Source organism: Corticium candelabrum, chromosome 16 (assembly GCF_963422355.1).
Source record: "Corticium candelabrum chromosome 16, ooCorCand1.1, whole genome shotgun sequence".
In the NCBI taxonomy this organism is placed as follows: Eukaryota; Metazoa; Porifera; class Homoscleromorpha; order Homosclerophorida; family Plakinidae; genus Corticium; species Corticium candelabrum.
Window position 1 is genome coordinate 210,892 of NC_085100.1, and position 13,579 is coordinate 224,470.

The 13,579-nt window shown below is 38.1% G+C and overlaps 2 protein-coding genes and 2 long non-coding RNA genes across 6 annotated transcripts; 2 read left to right on the top strand and 2 right to left on the bottom strand.

Annotated features, from left to right (window-relative positions):
* Nucleotides 1-23: 23 nt before the first annotated feature.
* LOC134192417 (ankyrin repeat family A protein 2-like) lies at nucleotides 24-1,679 on the top strand. 2 transcript variants are annotated; one of them, XM_062661155.1, is made up of 6 exons: nucleotides 24-144; nucleotides 458-601; nucleotides 690-913; nucleotides 1,236-1,302; nucleotides 1,370-1,450; nucleotides 1,548-1,679. In XM_062661155.1, exons 1-6 carry the CDS (start codon nucleotides 87-89, stop codon nucleotides 1,616-1,618), a joined length of 645 nt encoding a protein of 214 aa, XP_062517139.1. In that variant the 5' UTR covers nucleotides 24-86; the 3' UTR covers nucleotides 1,619-1,679. The 2 variants fall into 2 exon arrangements, with proteins under 2 accessions (XP_062517139.1, XP_062517141.1); XM_062661157.1 differs by having other exon boundaries at nucleotides 690-865.
* Nucleotides 1,680-1,799: 120 nt separating this feature from the next.
* LOC134192416 (cap-specific mRNA (nucleoside-2'-O-)-methyltransferase 2-like) lies at nucleotides 1,800-7,859 on the bottom strand. The gene is made up of 18 exons (XM_062661154.1): nucleotides 7,003-7,859; nucleotides 6,646-6,769; nucleotides 5,550-5,656; nucleotides 5,419-5,490; nucleotides 5,141-5,230; nucleotides 4,895-5,083; nucleotides 4,785-4,829; nucleotides 4,505-4,567; nucleotides 4,363-4,431; nucleotides 4,034-4,177; nucleotides 3,886-3,972; nucleotides 3,474-3,583; nucleotides 3,276-3,420; nucleotides 2,600-2,698; nucleotides 2,445-2,540; nucleotides 2,197-2,281; nucleotides 2,022-2,128; nucleotides 1,800-1,966 (listed from the first exon to the last, which is right to left on the bottom strand). Exons 1-18 carry the CDS (start codon nucleotides 7,834-7,836, stop codon nucleotides 1,889-1,891), a joined length of 2,544 nt encoding a protein of 847 aa, XP_062517138.1. The 5' UTR covers nucleotides 7,837-7,859; the 3' UTR covers nucleotides 1,800-1,888.
* Nucleotides 7,860-8,105: 246 nt separating this feature from the next.
* On the top strand, nucleotides 8,106-9,667 carry LOC134192451 (uncharacterized). Its single transcript, XR_009971938.1, has 3 exons — nucleotides 8,106-8,313; nucleotides 8,703-8,770; nucleotides 8,960-9,667. It is a non-coding gene; the product is annotated as an uncharacterized LOC134192451 (long non-coding RNA).
* A 1,633-nt stretch (nucleotides 9,668-11,300) lies between these two features.
* Nucleotides 11,301-12,585, bottom strand: LOC134192037 (uncharacterized). Of its 2 annotated transcripts, none has more exons than XR_009971883.1 (4): nucleotides 12,323-12,585; nucleotides 12,148-12,251; nucleotides 12,020-12,073; nucleotides 11,301-11,962 (listed from the first exon to the last, which is right to left on the bottom strand). It is a non-coding gene; the product is annotated as an uncharacterized LOC134192037 (long non-coding RNA). The 2 variants fall into 2 exon arrangements; XR_009971884.1 differs by having other exon boundaries at nucleotides 12,312-12,585.
* Between the last annotated feature and the right edge of the window lie 994 nt (nucleotides 12,586-13,579).

Below are 13,579 nucleotides of genomic sequence, written 5' to 3' on the forward strand. Positions count from 1 at the left end.
AGTTGCGCAGGAGGGCCTGGGTACGAGGCTAGGCCAAAGAGCTCACCAGGAAAAGTAAATGCTTGGTACGCTATGTATATGTTGAAATGTCCACAACAGAGCAAGATCCAGACCAGGAGGTGGAAGACACGCTGCTGCAATCAGGTTATGAATAGCAATACTTGCAATTTGCTTTCCATTTGTCTGCGTAAATAGGCCTAGTGACATTTTTAATTAAGTAAGCATTTAACAAACGATCTCCTATTTACAAACAGATTTGTGTTTGCACTTGTCGTTTATTAATGAATTAGCAAATGTTGCAAATTAATTAATACAGCACATACAACGAGCCAATTGATTATAGTGTTAGATAATTAATTAAAATGTTAATTGAAAACTGAATGACAGTTTATGATGCATTGTTTGTTGGAACATTTAATATTAATTTGAATTATAATCCTGTTCTATACTTATTTAGCCAACTTGCCGCTAATTGCTCCCAAGCTGGAAGTTGACGAATGTCTGCCAAGCTGCAGGAATGACACGAAACTGAATATTCATGCATGTGCAGAGGCAGGTGACCTCAATAGTCTGAAGATGGCTACTTACTTAGGATCTACAGGTTTGAATGTTTGATTTATTCAAAACACGTTTTAATAATAATGTTTTGTAATTAATTAATTGTTATGTCAAGTTATTGTGTATATTAGATTTCAGTGCTGCTGATCATCTCGGACTTACACCAATTATGTGGGCAGCTGCTAGTGGAGAGATCAATGCTGTTATGTTTCTAATGCAGAATGATGCTTCTGTCAATGAAACTGCATTTTCAAAATCAGGAGAAACAGCTCTTCATTTTGCTTGCAACAATGGACACTACAGACTGGTTAGGCTACTGCTAGATCTTGGAGCTAATGTCAATGCAACAGACTCTGTAAGATGTCAAGCAGTGATAAACCAGCTAGCCATTGATCACAAGATGCTTTACACAATGTGACAACTTTGCACATTTAGGCTGTACACACACACACACACACACACACACACACACACACACACACACACACACACACACACACACACACACACACACACACACACACACACACCACATCATATCCAAACATGTACACACAGAATACATAACAATAGATTAAACCTCTTTAGAACAGTCATGTCATGCACCAATGGCATCAACAAGACAGTAATGTTGAAACAATGCAATGTATTAAACATTATTAAATTTTTTTCTGTAGCATGGTGGTACCCCCTTAATCTATGCTGCAAACTGTGGACATTCAAGTGTCGTTCAATCACTCTTAGGTATGCTATCTATGTCTGCATGCACACACGACATTAACTTACAGATCTAACACTGACTTTGTGGCAGAAAACGGAGCTGATGTGACATACAAGACCCGTATTGGCATGACTGCACTTGACTATGCAGTGCATCAAGATCATGCAGAAGGTCAAGTGACATTCGTAATGTTTGTCCTTACAGATATTTAGTTGTTACTAATTTTTATTTGTTTATTGTATTCTCTCACTAATTACTATGATCTTAGTGCGAAATGTGATCGAAAAGTACTGCTTGAAGGTGCTGTCACAAGCTCACAATTCAGACAAGACGAATTGAGCATTGCAACTTGCTGTGAGAAACAACAGACCAACACTTTTGGCAACATAATCATCATCAGATATATTGATACAAATGTAAATGAGCAATAACTGATTCCTAACAAATCCAATTCATATGAAAAACAAAGTCCATTGTAACTAGTGTAAGACAAACAAAGCAGCAAATGTATTATTGATATTTAAGTAATCATGTTTGCCTTGCAATCTGTGGTACACGTCTTCATGTACGTGCCATTTAGCTCATCTTCACATCGTATGCATTCTACTTTTATCTTTCACAAGACAACCCAAGAGCAGCAAGGACTGATGAGCAAAGAGCCTCACTGCTGCCATCACCATCTTGTGTCTGGAATACAAAAGGTGGTGCAGACGTGGCAAAGTTGCAAAGACTAGTTGCTTACATGTTCTGTAGGCTGGAGAAATTTGCATTCCACCGGAATGAGGGTGCGAGTGATTTGGCATGATAGACTCTCATTTGTTGTTATAAGGGACTTACAAAATGGTGTTTCTAAAGAACACGTGTAAGTGCCTTAATTAAAGTAAAGGTATAGTTTAGATGTTTGTAGAAACACTTACTTAGCAGCTGAACTATTGGAACAATTTCCACAACTGTATGTGTAGACTCAGAATCAAGCATCTGATCTAGAATTCCTGATAGTTTCTGAAGAAATAAGTAGATATGTGCTTAGTAGAAACTGTTAGATGGACAGACAGACAGACAGACAAACAAACAAATTTATGGCCAATAATTTATATTAATAAATAGACAGACAGATGTGCATATACTTCCACACAGAACTACAACAGAGAATCATTCACTGCACCTCTACAACAGCAGCATCACAACTTCTGAAACCCTTGCAAACAACAAATCTATCTGGCGTAAGTGGACATGATGTGGCAGGTTTCACAATGCAAATCTACATCAACAAGGTACTCCTCAAGTTGTAGCAATTAATTAACACATCAATAGTCAGACTTTGTCAAAGACTTTCTGAAGAATAAACAGGACAGCAGCAGTGACTCGAGTAAAACAGTCAAACAGTCGACATATAAAGGAGCCACCCAACCTCAAAACCTAATAAATTAAACAAACAATACAAACCCATCCGATATTGTGATAAAAGTTAAATCTGTAGTTAAACAACTCAACAAACACTCAATCAGCAGTAATGTACGTACAAACATCAAACACGTGCACAAGACTTTAAAATGCTAAACTAAATACATCGTTTTTAAGTCAATTATGGACAGGTTTTAGACCTAATTAGAACAAGTATAAATAGGGTTGTAAGGTCAGTCGCATGTCAGACGACTACTATACCCTTAGCCCGGATATCCGGGCCTCAGGTAATTATACAAGACAATCCCAGCACTGAGCACTGGAGGAACTTCCTTTGAAACAAAACTGACCAAGCAAATGTGCCTTAAAAATTATTTCAAAAATACAAATTCACGCAACAGTGATAATACAAGTATGTCTTACCATCTGTCTGTATTTGGTGTCTTGCATGTTGTTTTGTTTGTATACGTACCAGCACAAACAAACGCATTTGTGTAGTACAAATGTAAAGGACATCAACGATGTACATTGAGATCATTGTCATTAATCATTTTAGTATTATATATAAATTAATTAAATATTTGTGACTTACTCTGAGAGCAATGATGCAGTGAGCAACGAGAAAGGGTCTAGTGTGTATCTCTTTTCTGTATGGTGAACAGTCTGTCACAGCCACACACTCAGCATCTCCAACAACCACATCAATACAACCAGATGACATCACTGACTCACACAAACTAAACACACCATATTACTATGCAAGCAATACATTTGCATCTAATGTGGATACCCCATAATAGACAGTGTGTCAAAGCTTTTAACTTGATGGACTTGAACATCACATGTAGACTCACGATATTCGTTATTACATCTTGTTTCCGCATAATTAGCAACGTGAATCTAACATTATGTATAACATCGAGTACATGTCACTGCACAGACACAACACTAACATGATATGGTTACTAGTTCTTTTAGCATGCAAATAGGTAACACGCATGTGTGTATTACTACAAATTAATTAAGTCACCTTCAAAAGCCTTACAGGTTATATTAACAGACTGCATGACAATCTCATATTGAAGTTTCAAATCTTTGGTACAGCAATTTACTCACACAAACAAATATGCACACACATTCTACATTACACATATAAAAAATTATAATATTTGGTAACACCATAAGCAATATACACACCACACCTTAGCCTTTGGAAATGTCCGCCTGAAATATCTTTCATAGCCCCCACATCTCCCACTAAGATCCAATACTGATCCCATCAATTTCTCCTAAACATAAGATACATGCATGGCTGACAAATTTCTGATACCGCATGTTCGGATTTCTCACCATTTGAGTAATAAAACAAACAGCTGCCATGTTGAGTCCATCAATAGACAAAAAATAAGGAACTTTGCAAGCTTGAAATGCATAAAAGGGATAGACATTGCTGAACAACTGACACATAGCAGGCAAATTCTCATCGCATAAAACCTTTAAAAACAGAAAAGCAATAATTTTGTCATGCACACACATGCACAAGCATGCAGGCATCCACGGCACGTGCATGTCACACCCGCACACCCGGACACACACACACACACACACACACACACACACACACACACACACACACACACACACACACACACACACACACCAAACAAAGAACAACTTGCCTTAGCATTACATACTGTTTCTTTGTAATCATCCAATATTTTTCTACTACAAAATGGTGAACTGAGAACCTACAAATTAAATGAATTCAAACGTTTATGCCAGCCAGTGACTTTGGATGTAAACACTACTACCAGTGTTCACCTTTAATATGGCACGTCCATATTCCGGTTCTATGTGTGATAATGCCAAAGCATCGCCACTCCTCTACAACACAGCAACAAATCAATCAAAATTTATTATTCAATTATTAATACATTTAAGGTCACACGCCAAATCAGTCACTTTGAGTTGAAAGTAATCATATTGCAATACCTTTATCCAACAACAGTGTAAAACCCAAAGCCCTTCATATAATATTTATCATTATTCTTGGCATGTGACCTGGTGTAATTAATTTTATGCAAAATTCAACAGTACGTACTTCAAACCAATGAGCAGGAGTTTTCAAAACTTCTGTAAAACTACTCTGAAGCATATAAAATATTAACTATAAACAGGCTATGAAACAAACCAGCATGTAAATCCCTCTACCTTTCTGCTGTCTTTATGAGAATGAAACCGCTCAGTAGAATAAACAATAGAATCTTTGGCAATTCCACATTGTAGCAGTCTGTCATGCCATGACTGTGCATTTCTCTCCCGTCTCTGGCTGTAGCTGCCAGAGTGCAGCTGTCTAGTGGTATCACTCCACACAGGCCGACTGCTCAAGCAAGTTCCATCCTACAAGACACAACAGCATAATAAAAATCTCTTCAATAAGATTTAGAGCAAAGTAACCAAGTGATGCCGTTTGACTACATATTGCTCTTGTAGTATTGCTTTCACATTATATTTTGCCACATAGCAACTAGTCAGTTGTTTCTTAATCTAAACAGCTAAATACAGTTATATATTCCACAATTGCAAGCACACTTTCCTCACGCATGCACACATAAGCACATAAGTGCGCGTGCGCACATGCACACACACACACACACACACACACACACACACACACACACACACACACACTTGTGGATAACAGCTAGCAGCCAGCAACTATACATTATACTTACAGAGTAAAGTCGACTCTTCTGTTTCTTTGTGATCGACTGGTAAAGGTAAATGTTCCTTTCTATTGCTGCTCTCTGTTCAACCACAAAAGCAAAGATAGCAGAAATCAATCACCTAGTGCAGGTAGACTTACTTGAAACTCCATGAATTGCTTGGCACACTTCACTATTTCTTCTAGTGCATCAGAAGCTACCAGCTCCAAAGGAAACATTGCTGTAGTCTCTGATCCTCCCACGACACCTAAAGTAAACAATAAAATCAATAGAAACAAGAAAACATTTAAAATCATAACAAGGATAAAACAATTACACAACATGTTCACATCAAAACTAGCTGTAGCTGCAACTCTACAAATCCACATTGCAATATTCTGTGTATTATTTTCAATGTTGTCAATACATAATCTAATATGAAATTCAAATATTGTGATAAATTCCAAATCCTGTACAGAAATACTACAATAGATGTCCAACATTAAGTGACATTGCATGTTTCTTCTGACACTATGGGTGGTTTATTTTCTGTCGAGGTGTCAGAAGAGTGGTCAGAGGTGTCGAAAAACTCTTCCGCCTCTTCCAGGAGAGAAGCAAAAGAGCTGAAAGAGAAAATGTCGAGAAGTTATGGAATAAACTCTGCTGTGTTTCTTTATCGTTGCAGCATGTGTAACAACTTCTTCAAGCTCTCCAGATGACAAAAAATCTCATTTCGTCATCAGAAAAAAGTAGCAACATCAGTTCTGCTACCATTCCTGCCAGTTTGAAAATAAAAATCATCCATTGCCAAAAAATTAATTAACATGAGCACATGCACAACGTCTCCTGTATCGTTTCTCTATTCAAGCTTCTTCCGTCTCTGTCAGCTCTTCCAGACAACTCTTCCAGAAGAAGTGGAAGACTCTTGCAGAAGAGGCAGAAGAGACAGAAGAGACTACTAAAGATAAGTCTAACAAAACAACAAGTTTCTGTTGTCATTTAATTAAAACAATTGAGAGTCTTTCCATTTCCATTCTACCCTCCAAAATCTCTACCATTTCAAAAAAGCCACAAGTTTAGAGTCAAAAATTTGTTAACAGCAAAGCTTATTTAATACCCATGCACACTGCAAGATAGTGAACAAACTAAAAGTGATCAACAAAAGACAAACTCCAAAATTAAATGTAGAGTAAGTCTTTAATCAATGCACTACTTAAAATGCAACCTTCACATCATTGATCTGAACATAGATCATACCAAAAGCCTGTTGCAGGCAGTGAAGATGACTGCTAGTCACCACATCTCGTCCTCTGTACTTCAAACAGACAACATAAACTTCAGAATTGCCCCCCTTGCTAGTGGCTGGCTTCATTACATTTACCTGCACCAAATACATTTACAGTAGCACATATCACATATGGTTCCATGCAGCTGTACCTATAACACCATTGTTGTAATAAAACTGATAAACGACTAAATAAAGTATGTCACACTCATGCATGTACATACGTAAACTCTAATAAACAGTTGAGAGTCCATTGATGTAGTTCAAGCTCATTAATAAATTTAAAGTTAACATTTTAGGTTTTGTGCCTTCAGACTTAATTCATTCACCTGCTCAAATGCACAGCCAAGTAGATAAATCAAGCAGATTGTTTGATGTTCAAACATGGTGAATATCTTGATAAGAAACGAACCTCCCTTGTCCAACACAGTTAATGCTGTTGCAGTTTCACAATAATGCAATGGTGCTACATAACTCTCCTGCTCATCGGGAACATCCTGACAGTCCACACTACCGTCTGCAGTCACCAGTTTCACTGACCACTGATTTACACGTGCACACAGACTACCACCAATATTCAGCCAATTCATAATATCTCCACTGTTGTCTTTCCCAAAATCCCATTGCTCTAGAGTGTCTAAAATAAATTGATTGTCAGCAACTACCGATCCAGGAGAATTTCCTTCATAAAATGGATTAAGTGTTGTAGCAACCCACTGCCACTCCAAATCAACGCAATGACTCTTCACATAGTGATTCAGGCTGGTAATAAATGCACCTGGTGCCTCACACAGATGAACTGTATTCAACAATTTCAGTGATAGTGCCTCATCAGGAATCAGTTTGTATGTAGATACGATTTCATGAAACTTTGCCCAAGCCTGAGTGCACAGTTCTGCATTCAGTTCATATCGCAGATGGCGAGTAACTAAACAAGCAGGATTACTATCTCTCGTGTGTTGATGCCATGATGCTAGTTCAAAATCGTTAAGCTTAGATTTCGTTGAATTAAGTTTCATCTTCATTTCCTGCATTGCCTCCAATTGAAAACGTGAAGATTGAAACATTTGGTGTGCTGATGGCAGTTTCCACTTGCTGGAGCTCTGGAAACAAAACTTCTTGGAAAAATAACTTTCTACTTCCTCCATTGACCTAGACTTCATGCGTACCCAACCTCGTAACGCCTCGTAACGTGCGCGGGTGTGTAGGTGTGTGTGTGTGTGTGTGTGTGTGTGTGTGTGTGTGTGTGTGTGTGTGTGTGTGTGTGTGTGTGTGCATACGTGCGTTATGTCCACGTGAATGGCGTCCTGCTACATGTACAGTAATTTTTAAGCCCTGTCCGCGATTGGATCGGGCTAGCGAGCGTCCACACTTTGCCGCGCGAATTTTTTTTGGGGCCCGGTGGGTGTGGCTTTAGCTGCTCCCGTATGCACTTCCGCGGTTTGCAGTGGTCTGGTAGTACGAGGCTCGGCAGTCAATGGACATCTTGCAACCGCGATTTTGACATAAACGAAGTGCTGTCTTTTTGCGCACCTTTCGAGCAGTAATCTGCGCCGTTTCTTGAAAGGGGGCCTCAGTTTTTGTCGTCTGCTGAACGTGGTTTTCTCGGCACAAATCAACTTCAATAAATTAGACAACAGGTAAAGTCATTTATAATTACTATTCTTCGCAGTTAAGCAAATTTTCATTTTTCATACAATTATAATAACAGCATGTGATATGTGTGTGTACACAATATTTACTAAGCATTATCTAGTTGGATAAACACGTACACAAACTAATGTACTCTGATAATCGTTACTAATCGGATCATTTAGTGTAAACAACATACTAATTACTAATGCATAGAATATGATGATGATGATGACGACATATTGATAACACTGCTGGTTGTCACACAGCTATTATTGAGGTAATCTATATTTAGAGCTAACATTGGTTTAAATCAAATTATGTTAATTAATTTAAGTTAAGTTAATGACTCTTAGTTAAGTTGATGGTATCAGTCATTGTGTTGTGACACTTATAGGTGTATACATTGGATATGCATTTTGGCAACTGGCATTATATTTCAAACTAGGCATTGGTTGTTATATGGTTGGTGACATGAATGACAGTAACTGAGTTATATAATTAGTATACTGTGTGTGTGTGTGTGTGTGTGTGTGTGTGTGTGTGTGTGTGTGTGTGCGTGCGTGTGTGTGTGTGTGTGTGTGTGTGTGTGTGTGTGTGTGTGTGTGTGTGTGTGTAATGGTGTAAGGAAGTTGAAATAGAGTATTTGTACAGGGGAGAAGTCTAACAGAAGGCCTATCAGACAGGTGCCAACTGGTTCTTCTAAAGGCAGGAAAGTCTGAGAGACTTGGCCAAAGTCAGGGGTAACGGCATACTTAATACTTAAATGTTACATGGAACTTAAATGCTGTTAGAATGGCTGTCATTGGCAGCTTAATTTTTTTGTACAGTCTGAATTGCCTTTAGAATTCTCATGGTATATGTTTGTCATGATATATATCATTGGCTGAGTGACAGTGTTCATTGTATATCTATTGTTGTACTTTGTTCCTTGAGATTGGCATTCTTTCTGTTTGTGCCAAAATTGCTTACATGTATATAATAGGCAATGGCTGCAGTTTCTCTCCTTTTTAGAGCACTAAAATAGATGTATAATGATTTGTATGTACTTCACACTTTAAAGCAAACGTATACGTATGGATGTATCACATTGGAAATCTTTGGCAAACTTGTCTGTTAAATTGGTTGTCGTAACTCTCTGTAAGTTATGTTTATAAACATTGAACAGTTAGTTCTAGTTTGTAACTTGCCATAACTGTTTTGCAGTCTTTGGGTCAAGAGTCCTATAAATTGTGCATTTATGTATGTACTGGTAGTAATTTTATTGTGAGATTGACAAATGGTATCCTGCTTATTTGATGCACGTATGGTTGGACCGTACATGCACTAGAAATTAGAATTTGAGTTTTAATTAAGAAAGGCTTGTTTTGTACCTTGTCTTGTACCATGTGGGCATTACAGGCTGCTTTCGTCTTTTTGAAGGAACCTGTGTCCTCAGAAACATGTGCAGTGTCTTTGTGAACCTGTTTGGACTCTAGTCTCTGTTTCTTTTGTCTTGGTTCACCAATAGAGTCTTCTTTCTCCTTACTAATGTTGTCACGGTTTGGCTGGAAAACATCATCTCAAGTCATACATCCATTTCTGGCTTGTGTTGCCACAACACTTAATTAATTAAAGAACTGCTTAACCAATCCCATGCTGTGCAAGGAATGGGGAATTGCGGGGAAACTCTTGGCAAACCTATCAGGGAAGCTCCACATCTATTGCTTGCCAGCCAGCTCTCCTTCTTGTGAAGATCAGTTCATAATGACTTAGAGAGTGGGTTTATTCTGAATACTCAAGGTAATCTGTGGCAATCAGTGGACAATGAGACAAGGAAAAGAGTCATGGTGTTGTCCTACATGGACTTCAAGAGCTGGATTAAACCTTAATTTATGTCTGATTATTCTTCTATTTATTGTTTTATGTTTACTCTTCTATGCATGGCTACCTATTTTTACTTGTTACGCTTATGTATCTTGTCTTGCCTACCTGTAGCGGTATGAATCAAAATATTATTATTATTATTATTATTATTATTATTATTATTGAATGAATGAATGAATGATGAATGATATATTTGATTATATTTGATTATTATTATGTTGTGCTCAACCAGATCAGTCTGATTCATAAGGTCACTGGTAAGCACCAAAAGCAAATCCTGCCTCAGAGGTGCTTAGACCATCATGGCTGTTAGACAGAAGACATGAATTTACGCAGGATCCGACTGGATCCAAGAAGCACTGTATGTTGTGCTCAACCAGATCAGTCTGGTTTGTAAAGTCTATTGCAAGTACCGGAAGCAAACCCTGCTTCAGAAGTACTTAGACCATCACGGCTATCTAGAAAGAAGACATGACTTTACGAAGGATCCGAGTAGATCCCAGAAGCACTGTTTTCTGTAAGTGCTGCAGGTTGTGATGACCTGGAATAATGTCCAGCCACAGTGCAATACCTGCGTGCACTGTACCCAAAGCTCCCAAGACCACCGGAACCACCAGTGTTTGACAATGCCACATGTGGCTTATCTCCACTCGCAAGTTGCTGTACTTTGCCAACTTCTCAGCATGTTTCTTGCCAATGTTGCCATCAGCAGGACAGCTGATATCAATAAGAAGACAAGTGTTTGTCTTCCTATTTCTGAGACAGATGTCTGGACGATTGGCTTTGATCTTCCCGGCAGTGGGGATGGTGGTATCCCACATCATAGTAATGTCATCCGTCTCCACAAGCCTATCAGGATGATGCCGGTACCATCTGCTCTCCACTGGAACCTCAAAATGGCGACAAACATCCCAGTAAATGATGGAGGCCACCTGATTGTGTCAATCAGTGTAGTCCGTTGGTGCCAAAGCACTACAGTCTGCCACAACGTGGTCGACTGTTTCCAGGCCTACACTGCACATGCGGCATGTAGGACTGACATCACGATGTAGAATCTTGCGCTCATAGTACCGAGTACTATTAGTATTATTATTAATAATATTATTACTATTCAGAAGAGGTAATTACATTCACAGTGGGTGTATACTAAGGGAAATATACAGGCAGGGAATTAATCAGGAACGAATTATTTGGAGAAATACGGTACCTCATCAAACAGTCTGCTTGTGCTCATGTCTTGAACTTAATATACATTGTGGTATGTTAGCGAATTAAATAAATTCTCATTTAATTCAATGGCTATTGTCTACGTTTTGACTGCATCATGTGTATAGATGCTGATCTGCATCCAGTGAGAAAAGAAATAGCGACTGCTGCTGTTGCACATACACAATGGCAGTTGTCTATTACAAGTCACAAATTATAGATCTGACCACAATGTTTGGACGTTATTATAATTATAGTTCTGACAAGAGTCAGATGACTCATGATTATTTGTGGACATCCAATGCATATGCAAGATAAGCAGTGACAAACATTTTATTGCTACCCTGAAGTCACAACTGTCCTCTTGGTACAACTAGCAACTAAGACTACTTTCATCACTCCCATTTCTGTAGTAGTGCAGGTTTCACTGATCATGACTCCTTCTTCTAGTTAGAGCATGGCTTCAAATGAACTCATAACAAGTAGCAGACATCAACTCATTGTTAATTAATAATGTTGACAAAGAATTTCAGCCAAACAACTGTCAGCTGTCTGGCAACAGATCATTTTAGAAGTATTAAGGACCTGCATAACAATTATGCTTTAATTCTACCATTTCTCTTACGGGTCATTTTGCCTCACCATGTTGATTTTGCTGTTGTCTCAAATACATGGTGTCTTTCAAGTGTCATCAACCTACAGTTGTATCATCAAAGTACACAGATTCAAGACAGGCAAATGGTTATCACAAATGTCCATATTAAACATACCAGTAATGTGACATAGCCAACAAAAGGACAAACACCATCCTTGGCTACCTGGATTATTTCAGTACCAGGTGTAGCTTGATGGCCCAGGTAACGCTCTCACATTTCTAAGTACAACCACAGATGTTAGGTTCTGCCATAGCTGCCACATTAACATGCAGACTAACATATACCGTACTTCACATGGCCATTAGTAATGGTCAGAACACCCAGAATGCAGCAAGCCAGACAGTTCTTGTCGACAACAACAGTCACAGACCTTGTCCACCCCAATGAGATACCAGTTACTCAATATATACACTAGAATCAAATGAGGCAAAGATGGGAGTTTCTTGTGCAAGAAATTATCCTCTATCTCATCATTGCTAGGATGATAGTAGTTCATGCATTAATGTGCCTTGAAATGTACCAATATGAGATGCACTCTTCCAATTGAGTAAACAGCCATATGAATACACACACACACACACACACACACACACACACACACACACACACACACACACACACACACACACACACACACACACACACACACACACACACACACACACACACACACACACACACACACACACACACACACACACACACACACACACACACACACACACACACACACACACACACACAGAGTATACTAATTATGTAACTCAGTTACTGTCATTCATGTCACCAACCATATAACAACCAATGCCTAGTTTGAAATATAATGCCAGTTGCCAAAATGCATATCCAATGTATACACCTATAAGTGTCACAACACAATGACTGATACCATCAACTTAACTAAGTCATTAACTTAACTTAAATTAATTAACATAATTTAATTTAAATCAATGTTAGCTCTAAATATAGATTACCTCAATAATAGCTAGCTGTGTGACAACCAGCAGTGTTATCAATATGTCGTCATCATCATCATCATATTCTATGCATTAGTAATTAGTAGGTTGTTTACATTAAATGATCCGATTAGTAATGATTATCAGAGTACATTATTTTGTGTACGTGTTTATCCAACTATAGATAATGCTTAGTAAATATTGTGTACACACACATAATATCCTATGCTGTTATTTTAATTGTATACTACCCTATTAAAGTGTTTATCTGTTAATAAATCTTTTTAGTAACTTAGTAGTTGTGAAATAGAATTAAATTACCTGAGTACTTTGCACTTTTCTGCATATTATTTAATTAATTGCACACAGGAAATAAATTCGCAATAAATAGTACATGATTTGATGTATGCAGTGCATGCAACAGTGTCAATATTGACGCATAAATCGCACCCGAAAAAAGATTTTATGAAAACTAAAAATTTGCTTAACTGTGAAGAATAGTAATTATAAATGACTTTATCTGTCGTCTAATTTATTGAAGTTGATTTGTGCCGAGAAAACCACGTTCAGCAGACGACAAAAACTGAGGC

Coding starts and splice junctions, on each gene's coding strand:
- LOC134192417 (XM_062661155.1), top strand. CDS start 87: ATGTCCACAACAGAGCAAGATCCAGACCAGGAGGTGGAAGACACGCTG. Junction 145..457: donor AGACACGCTGCTGCAATCAG/GTTATGAATAGC, acceptor ATACTTATTTAG/CCAACTTGCCGCTAATTGCT. Junction 1,451..1,547: donor GCATCAAGATCATGCAGAAG/GTCAAGTGACAT, acceptor CTATGATCTTAG/TGCGAAATGTGATCGAAAAG.
- LOC134192416 (XM_062661154.1), bottom strand. CDS start 7,836: ATGAAGTCTAGGTCAATGGAGGAAGTAGAAAGTTATTTTTCCAAGAAG. Junction 6,770..7,002: donor TTGGCTGTGCATTTGAGCAG/GTGAATGAATTA, acceptor TATTTGGTGCAG/GTAAATGTAATGAAGCCAGC. Junction 4,568..4,784: donor CTCCTGCTCATTGGTTTGAA/GTACGTACTGTT, acceptor GCTGTGTTGTAG/AGGAGTGGCGATGCTTTGGC.